General features: G+C 42.3%; 1 protein-coding gene across 3 annotated transcripts in view; it reads right to left on the minus strand.

The window, feature by feature from the left end:
• GNE (glucosamine (UDP-N-acetyl)-2-epimerase/N-acetylmannosamine kinase) overlaps positions 1–9,571 on the minus strand; it is a 60,083-nt gene that overhangs the window by 13,409 nt on the left and 37,103 nt on the right. For 2 of the 3 annotated variants that reach the window (XM_021714960.1, XM_008062966.2), the window contains exons 4-5: positions 7,968–8,120; positions 4,700–4,912 (exon numbers count right to left, since the gene is read on the minus strand). In XM_021714960.1, coding sequence (XP_021570635.1) covers positions 4,700–4,912; positions 7,968–8,120 — 366 coding nt within the window. The remainder of the gene's footprint in view (positions 1–4,699; positions 4,913–7,967; positions 8,121–9,571) is intronic. The other variant, XM_008062968.2, reaches the window with a different exon arrangement.

Raw genomic sequence — 9,571 nt, forward strand, 5'->3', positions numbered from 1 at the left:
CAGCCTCAACCTGCTGGGCTCAGGTGATCCTTCCGCTTCAGCCTTCCAAGTAGCTGGAACTACTGACGCATGCCACCATACCCGACTAATTTTTGATTTATTGTAGAGATTAAATCTCACCAAGTTGCCCAGGCTGGTCTCGAAACCCTGAGCTCAGGCAGTCCTCTCACCTTGGCCTCCCAGAGTGCTGGGATGATAGGCTTGAGCCACTGTGCCCGGCCAAACAAGTCTTTTTTATTAGGGAGACATCGATGTTTCTTCTACTTTATAGCCTTTAGAGCAGTGGTCTCCAACCTTTTTGATATCAGGGACTGGTTTCATGGAAGAAGACAATTTTTCCATAGACTGGGGAGGGAGATAGCGTGGGGATGGGGGAGTGGTTTCTGGATAAGTCAAGCATATTTCTTGTGCACTTTATTTCTGTTATTATTACACTGCAATATGTAATGAAATAATTATACAACTCACCAAAAAAAAGAGGCACAGATGAAAGTGGTAAATAAAATAATGGGTGGTCCACACATGAACTAAAATAGTGTCAGAGTCTGACTTAAAGCCTGCCACCAGCTGCAGCTGTACAACTGAAGTACATCAACTCACTTGTCACTCACTGATAGGGTTTTGATATGAGTCTGCAAGCAATTCATTTATTACGATCTCTGTGCAGTCAGGCCTCACTGCTAATGTTAATCTGTATTTGCAGCCCTCCCCAGCACTAGCATCACCACCTCAGCTCCACCTCAGATCCTCAGGCATTAGATCCTCGTAAGTAGTGCTCAACCTAGATCCCTCGTCTGCGTCTGCAGGAGTTCACTATAGGGTTTGCACTCCTATGAGAATCTAAAGCCACCGCGGATCTGACAGAAGGCTGAGCTCAGGCATCTCCTGGGGAAGCTGTAAATACAGATGAAGTGCCGCCACTCAGCTCCTGCTGTGTGGCCCAGTTCCTAACAGGCCACTAGTGTACTAGAGTCCAGGGCCCGTGGGTTGGGGACCCCTGCTTTAAAGAAATCTCAGCAAGATTTCTATGTATCAAACACTTAAGGACACTAGGTCCTGTATTCCCAAAGAGAATAAATCAGGTTTTTGTTTGTTTGTTGAAATAAATAAGGTGGCTGAATCTCGCAACTACTTACCATTTGCCTAGTAAGCCTATTCTCTTTCTTTTTTTTTTTTTTTGAGTTGGAATCTCACTCTGTCACCCAGACTGGAGTGCAGTGGCCGCTCCCGGCCACCGCAGCCTCGACCTGCTGGGCTCCGGCGATCCTTCCGCCTCAGCCTTCCAAGTAGCTGGAACCACAGGCACGCACTATCATGCCTGATTAATTTCTTTGTTTGATTTATTGTACAGATGAGGTCTTGCCAAGTTGCCCAGGCAGATCTCGAACCCGCAGGCTCAGGCAATTCACTCACCTCAGCCTCCCAAAGCATGGGATTACAGGCTGAGCCACCGAGCCCGGCCGCCTACTCTCTTTCAACCTGCCCTGCCTTCCAGCCACTCAGCCAGGCGTTCACTCAGCTGACCAGGCAGTCACTTTCTCTGCACACATTTCCTGACCAATGTGAAGGAGTGAATACAGTGAAAAGGCCATGTTTTTTAATAGGCTCAGCTAAGGATAGAAGAGCAGAAAAGTGGTGACTGGAGAGAGGTATAAGGTCAAAGAAGGCGTTGTTTTGTATTGTTTTGTTTTTAAGATGTGAGAGGCATAGGCATGTTAAAATGATGAGGAGGTTAAACATACATGGAAGAGAAAAGATAAATGCTGGCTAGGTCCCTAAGAAGGCAAGAGGGGTCGGGATTAAGAGCACGGATAGAAGGACGGGCAGTGAACAGGCAGGAGAGACACCTCTACCCCCACCCCGCTATAAGAAAAGTAAGGCGGAAAAGATGGATGGGCGTCTATATTCATATATGTTTATTTAAGTGTGGCAGCAGAGAGAGATCATGATGCCACAATCAAGTCTCCTTTCACATCTTAAATGAACTCAGCAGCACCTGATACCACTGCCTGGAAATACTTTATTTTTCTTGAATTTAACGATATCACACTCCTGGTTTTGCTCCAACCTCACTGGTAGTTCCTCTTCAGTTTTCCTTGCTATCCTCCCCACTCCTCTCCCCCAGAACTCTAAGAGCTGCCAGAGGTTGGTCCTGGGCTCCATTCTCTGCCCTGTTCACAAGTTCTCCCTGTGTAACCTCATCTAGTCCCTGGGTTTTAAATACCACCCATGGCAGAGTGCTATATCCTCAATATCCCTTCTTATACTAGTGCAATTTCAGCTGGGCATCTGATCACCCAGCCAAAGACTATATTCTGCTGGTCAGAGTGCAGCGGTGTTTACTACTAATTGATCACAACCAGTTCCTTCGCCAACCCACTGCTTCACTTGACTAGCCTTTAAAAGAAAGAAATAAAAAGACTATATTCTTCAGCTTGCCTTGCAGCTAGAGGTGGCCATTAACTAAGCACTGATAAATGTGAGAAGACATATCTGCAATTTCTAGGTCTTGCCTTTAAAGGGAAGGATATCTTTCCCTTTCCTTCTTCCCAAAGGCTAAAATAGGGGTTTGAGAGCAAGGGCTGCAGCAACCATCAAGAAGATAGAGGAGGCTAAATCTGATGCTTGTGAAGCCGCCATACCAGTGGGAAAGAAAGAAAATCTAACTTCTGTAAGTCACTATTATTTTGGGTCTCTGTTACAGCAGCCGAACTGATAACTAACTATACACTATATGTCAAAGGACCTCAAGTTTATGTCTCCAACTCTGAGACTCCCTGAACCATCTAGCTGCTTACTAGCCATTTCTGCTTTATCTAATAGCATCTCAAACTTAACATGGCCATAAGAGCACTCTTCGGCCGGGCATGGTAACTCACGCCTATGATCCCAGCACTTTGGGGTGAGAAGATTGCCTGAGCCCACCAGTTTGAGACCAGCATGGGCAACTTGGCGAGACCTCATCTCTGCAATAAATCAAGAAAAATTAGCCAGGTGTGATGGTGCATGCCTGTAGTTCCAGCTACTTGGAAGGCTGAGGCGGAAGGATTGCCTGAGCCCAGCAGGTCGAGGCTGTGGTGGCTCTGACGTGCCACTGCACTCCAGCCTGGGTGACAGAGTAAGACTCTGACTCAAAAAAAAAAAAAAAAAAAAGAGCACTCTTCATTCCTTCTCAAATCTGTTCCTCCTTCAGTGTCCCCCATATCAGGAAAGAGCACCCTCACTGCCCAGTCAACACTCCAGGCTTTACTGTTGATTTCTTTCTTCCTTTTACCTCTCCATCCCTAATACTACCATCTAGTCTAAGTTACCCTCCTCTGAGCAACTGAAACAGCCCTTTCCCTGGTCGCCCCGCTTCCACTCTCGCCCACCACATCCCACTCTCCATATCAGTAGCCAGAGTGACCTTTCCAAAATGCAAGTCATATCATGTCATGGCCTCCCTTGAATGGTCTCCCAGCATACTTGGAAAAATTTCCAAATGACTTACCCTGGCTCCCCCAAGTCTTCTCCTTCTCTAATGTCATTTATACCCCCCTGCATCTTGCTCACTACTCTAAGCCACACCGGGCCTTTCGTTTCTCAAATACATCAGGCTGTTCCCACCTTAGGGCCTGCACACTGGCTTTTCAGTCTGCCTCTCCCTGATCCTCACGTGGCTGACCGCCTTGTCCTTCAGATCTTAAGTGTCACTTCCTTAAAGAGGCCTTCCTTTACACAGTCTCGTGTAGCTGACCACATGACTCTGTCTTAGTCTGCACAGCATATTGAAATCCTGATACTTTTCTTATTTCTTTGTCTATCATCTATCTCCCCTCCCACCAGGATGTAAATTACATAATAGCTGAGCTTGTTAGTCTAGTTTATTACCAAATCCCAGTGCCTAGTACATGGTAGGTGCTTATTAAATATTTTAATGAATGAATGGATTTGAAAGAATTTCCATCTCATTCTATTTTCTCTATGAAATGGGGTGCAAAGTAATGTCCTAGGAATGAGAAGAGAAGAAGATCTAAAGATAATGGAAAGGTGGCAATTATGAAGAAGGGGAGAAAGAGCAGAACGGGACAAATCTCCTTGGTTCTAGTCCAGTTCTTTTTCCATTAATGGTATACATCCATGGAAGAGAAAAGACAACTGATGGATAGGTCCCTAAAAAGGCATGAGGGTTTTCCATCAGCTACAGCTTCCATTAGCTTCTATACAGCTTCCATTAGCTTCCACTGCATATGGACAGTATTACAATTTGATCTAATGTTAATAACAGGAGGTAGCTCAGTTAGCAACTTCATTGGTAATAATTGTTCTTACACTTTAGATAAGTACCTTACTTACATCTGCCATACTGTACAGAACTGACTAAAGGGACTCCACACTAGGCCCAGAAAATGAAAGACTAGCATTCATATACTCATGACACATTCAACTACATTCTCTCTTAAACAGAGCCATCAAAGACCATAACTAACAATCACTTAGTGCTAATTGGTATTACAAAAACAATAAGATGTAAGTAGAACTCTAAAAATTGGTAATCACTGTTTTTATAGTTTATTATAGATTTTAAATTATGGTTATTAGCCTCATGCGCTCACTTGTTCACAAAAATATGTGCTCAGCACTGATATATGCTCACCTTCTAATAACTGACACATATGTATAAAGCCTAGTCAGTTGAAATATAAGCAAAGGTAAACACCTGTCTCTCGTCCAATCTGACGCGTCCCCAGGTTGATCACAGGTGTTCCGAAAGCTCCAACTTCTCTCACCCCACAGCTGCTGTTCCCAATCATACAGCCAGCATGGGCAACCAACTGGATAAACTGGTCAAATGGGACGTGTTTAACTGCACGGAAATTGGGATGATGCTCGATGCCTTTCTTCCGCATCACTCGAACCATCTCTTTGCTCCCTGTGAAAATGAAAAGAACCAACTGCTAAATGACTTATGAGATAAAGACACCATTTACACAGGCAAGTATTAAAGAAATCTCCCTATAAAAGCTCACATGTGTTGTTAGGGAAATAGTCATTTTAATTATTCATCTTCTCATGAATGATGAGTATCTAAAATGTCTGGCCAGCTTTCTGTTTCAACTCACCTAAGAATTCAAACAGCAGCATTTAGGATTTTTCAAACAGAACCCAACAAAGCAAATACCTTTTATTAATGCCCTAGTAAAAACTTTTACCTTAAACAACAATTAAGAGGCACAGACAGACCAAGAGCCTAGCTCTCTTAAGCTCCCCACACCAAACTGATCACAAAGCCTCTGCCCAGCATAGTATAGTCACCTTTATACTAACAAGAGCTCAGCTAGATGGCACTCCCATTTATGTAGACTAAACTCCAAAAAAATACAGACAGATTCTGATACTGTAGCTTATATTTTACTTTAAATACATGGCTTTAAAAACTTTATGATTTATGAGGAAGAGGCAGTAATTTTTTTGTTGTTGTTTCTTTTTGTTTTTGTTTTTTGAGGCAGGGTCTTACTCTGTCACCCCAGCTGGAGTGCAGTGGCACAATCATGGCTCACTGCAGCCACAAACTCCTGGGCTCAGGTGATCCTTCTTCCTCAGCCTCCCGAATAGCTGGGACTGTAAGTGTGTGCCACCATGCCTAGCTAAATTTTTTTTTATTTTTTTTTTTTAGAGATGAGGTTTTGCTATGTTTCCCAAGCTGATCTGGAACTCCTGGACTTAAGCAATCCTTCCATCTTGACCTCCCAAAGTGCTGGGATTACAGGTGTGAGCACCGGGCCAGGAGGCGATATTCCATGTCCCAATGGCAGTATTTCTTTCCACTCTACTCACTCTCTCCCAACTACCCTTGTACCGTGGGAGAAAATTTGCTAATCTGATCAGTTAGAAGACAGAAGAGTGATCACACCATGTTCACCAGTGGGCAGGAGCCACTGATTTTAAAGAATCTGTGTGTGCATCTGTTTTCAATCTTTAACTTTCTGTGTCTGGCAAGGTAGGTAAATAAACACAGGATCTAACTTCTTAGAGAAGACCTGGCCATGATCTCTCTATACAGTAGTGCCAGAGCATACAGGTTACTATCTGTAATTATCATACAGGCTGAGTATCTCTTATCCAAAGTGCTCGAGACTGGAAATACCTAGGATTTGGAATGTTTTTTAATTTTGGAATACGGGAGTGCCAAAAAAAATTGATACACATTTTAAGAGATGTTATCTGTGTATTACTTTTAGTTTGCCGTAATCATAAGTGTCTAGATGCTGATGGTAACCACTTTGAGCACCTCTTGTAATTGTAGAAGTCAAATGTGACTTGTTTCATCTTTTATTAGTATATATTGTTATAATTTTATTTTTATTTATTTATTAAAAATGTATATTATTCCTTTCTCTTTTCTGAGTTGGAGTCTACTCCATCACCCAGACTGGAGTGCAGTGGCATGCTCACGGCCACCCTAGTGTTGACCTGCTGGGTTCAAGCAATACATCCTCCTCAGCCTTCCAAGTAGCCAGAACTACAGGCATGTGCTACCGCGCCTGGCTAATTTTTTGATTTATTGTAGAGATGTGCTCTCGCCAAGTTGCCCGGGCTGGTCTTGAACCCATGGGCTCAGGCAATGCACTCGCCTCAGCCTCCCAAAGTGCTGGGATTACAGGCTGAGCCACTGAACCCAGCCAGTATTACAATTTTAATACAGTTTTAAGGTGGGGTCTCATTTTGTCACTTAGGCTGGAGTGCAGTGACAGCATCATGACTCACCTCAGTCTTGATCTCCTGGGCTCAAGCAATCCTTCTGCCTCAGCCTCCCAAGCTCGGCTAATTTTTTTCATTTTTTGTAGAGATGAGGTCTCACATGTTACCCAGGCTGGTCTCGAACTCCTGGGCTCAAGCGATTCTCCCACCTCAGCCTCCCAAATTATTGGGATTATAGGGGTTAGCCACCATGCCCACTGCATTTTTCATTTATATTTCATATCCCCACTAACTTGCCTAAGGTCTCACTAGCACCAAAGTCTACAGTACCCTCTGCCAGTAGGTGATCAGTCTACTTGAGGATCAACTGGTTAGGGACTCCAGCCTAAACTGCTTAAGCTCAAGATTACCTTAAGGTATAGCTAGCATAAATAAGAAAGGAAACAAATAATAACAATGGCTATTTTATTGAGGTCAGTGGAATCATTACTTTTCTTTTTTCTTTTTTGAGTTGGAGTCTCACTCTGTCGCCCAGACTGGAGTGCAGTGGCTGCTCCCGGCCACCACAGCCTTGACCTGCTGGGCTCCAGCGATCCTTCCAGGATGTATTGCTTGATCCACCTCAGCCTTCCAAGTAGCTGGAATTACAGGCATGTGCTACCACATCCGGCTGATATTTTCATTTATTGTAAAGATGAGGTCTCGCTGCCCGAATCATTACTTTTCTAGAGATATTCTTTCACTTTAACTTCTAAGTTTATCTCTCTCGGCTACTGCAGTTTCTAACTGGTGGAAACTGAAGATAAGAGATTAAATATGAGACAGAAATAGAGAGCAGATAGACCTTTTTTTAGTATCGCTTATTAAGTTTCTACTAGATTTAACAAAAACATTACAAACTCTTTGAGCTATAGTAAAATTGATTATCCTTTGAAAATTGGAATGTATTTCAGAATAGAGTGGCCTTCAATGATAACATGAGCAAGACAGGAAGGCAGTCAAAAGAAGAGTTCATAGAAACTCTTGCTCTGTTGCCCAGGGTGGAGTATACTGGCTCAATCATAACTCACTGCAGCCTCGAACTCCTGGGCTCAAGCAATCCTCCTACCTTAGCCTCCCAAGTAGCTAGGACTACAAGGTATGTACTGTACCACCACACTTGGCTAATTTTTTTAAATGTTTGATAAGGATTTTCACTGTGTTGCCCAGGCTTGTCTCAAACTCCCGGCATCAAGCGATCCTCCCATCTCAGCCTCCCACATAATTTCATTTTCAGGTTCAATTACCTGCATCAATATTTGGAAACAGAACGAGGGTCCGCTTGTTAAATGAGATAAGTGCATCCAATGTTAATTCAAACATTTTTATGGAATGCTTAATGTCAGTGGTCACAGGATGCTGTAGTGCAACAATGTAATCTTTCGATTTTACATCATCACCTGTTTAAAGAAAATCAAACCACATTGCTTCATTAGTTAAGAATTTTAAAAGACAAAAATCTGTGCCTTTAAACATTCTAAGATAAAAACAGTTTGTTAAATTCTAAGCAGGGCAATCAAATTAAGATCAATGGTAAGAACTTACAGCAACAAGTCCAAGGATTCCACAAACCCAATATTTTACAAAGATCCTTGCTACCACACACATAAAATATAACTTTAAATAGCAGTCACCAGAAAATCATTGTTTTAAAATCAAAATTATTCCAAAGCACTAAAAAAAGTGAATCTTACCAATTTCTATTGTTTCTAATAAGTGCAAATGAAACTTAAAGCAATTTAAATGAATAATAATACATTGCAAATCAGGACACCTAGAGATTCGGCATTAAACATTTTATTTCATATAATGCATAGAAGCCTCCCCAAACTATCACCTACCAGGTTCAACAAGTAGCAAGTGTTTCTAACTCTGTTCAAAGGACTAGAAAGGCTTCACTCATTCTTAGGCCAGGATCCCAAGGACAGTTCCTCAGCAAACATTTAGAATGTAAAAGGTTTGGATCGACAGTGCTATGCCAAACAGCACAAGACACTGATCAACAGGGCCTGTGTTATCCCATGAGACTGAAAATGAGCTCCACTCACCTATTTGTTAATGAAAGGATATCTTTCTCTGTGATATTAATTTTAATGATCAATTTTATCATAAACTACATAGTTTATCATTCATTTCCAAATCCCACCAGCAGCAGTTTTTTTTCTTTATAGTTTAATGGTAACAGAGTCTTACTAAGTTAGACTTTTCAGTAGTATTTTATTTAAAACATCATATGGCTCAAAAATTTTATTTTAAAGAAGTACTGGTCCTATATTAGCTTCTAAACTGAGGAGGGAAGTAGGGAAATATAATTATTAAATTGTTGTACCAAGTAGAAAAAACACCTGAAGGCATAAAAGAATCTATCAGAAACTTGATACAACATGAGAGTTTCAAAGATGGAAAAGGAAAACAGCCTCTCACATTACAGTTAACAGAAGTCTGGAAAGATAATTCAACACAGATATTGAAAAGGGGCATTAGAAAGAACTCTTTTTTTTTTTTTGAGTTGGAGTCTCACTCTCTCCCCCAGGCTGGAGTGCAGAGGCACACTCTCAACCACCGCAACCTTGACCTGCTGAGCTCAGGTGATCCTTCCACTTCAGCGTTCCAAGTAGCAACTACAGGCATGTGCCACCACACCCAGCTAATTTTTTGATTTATTGTAGAGATGAGGTTTCACCAAGTTGTCCAAGCTGTTCTCAAACCCGTGGGCTCAGGCAATCCTCTCACCTTGGCCCCCAAGGTGCTGGGACTATAGGCATGAGCCACCATGCCTGGGCCAAAACAAACTATTTCTTTTTTTTTTTTGAGTTGGAGTCTCACTCAGTCCCCCAGACTGGAGTGCAGT

This window comes from Carlito syrichta, unplaced genomic scaffold (genome assembly GCF_000164805.1).
Source record: "Carlito syrichta isolate Samal-C Ts95f unplaced genomic scaffold, Tarsius_syrichta-2.0.1 Scaffold306198, whole genome shotgun sequence".
Lineage (NCBI taxonomy): Eukaryota > Metazoa > Chordata > Mammalia > Primates > Tarsiidae > Carlito > Carlito syrichta.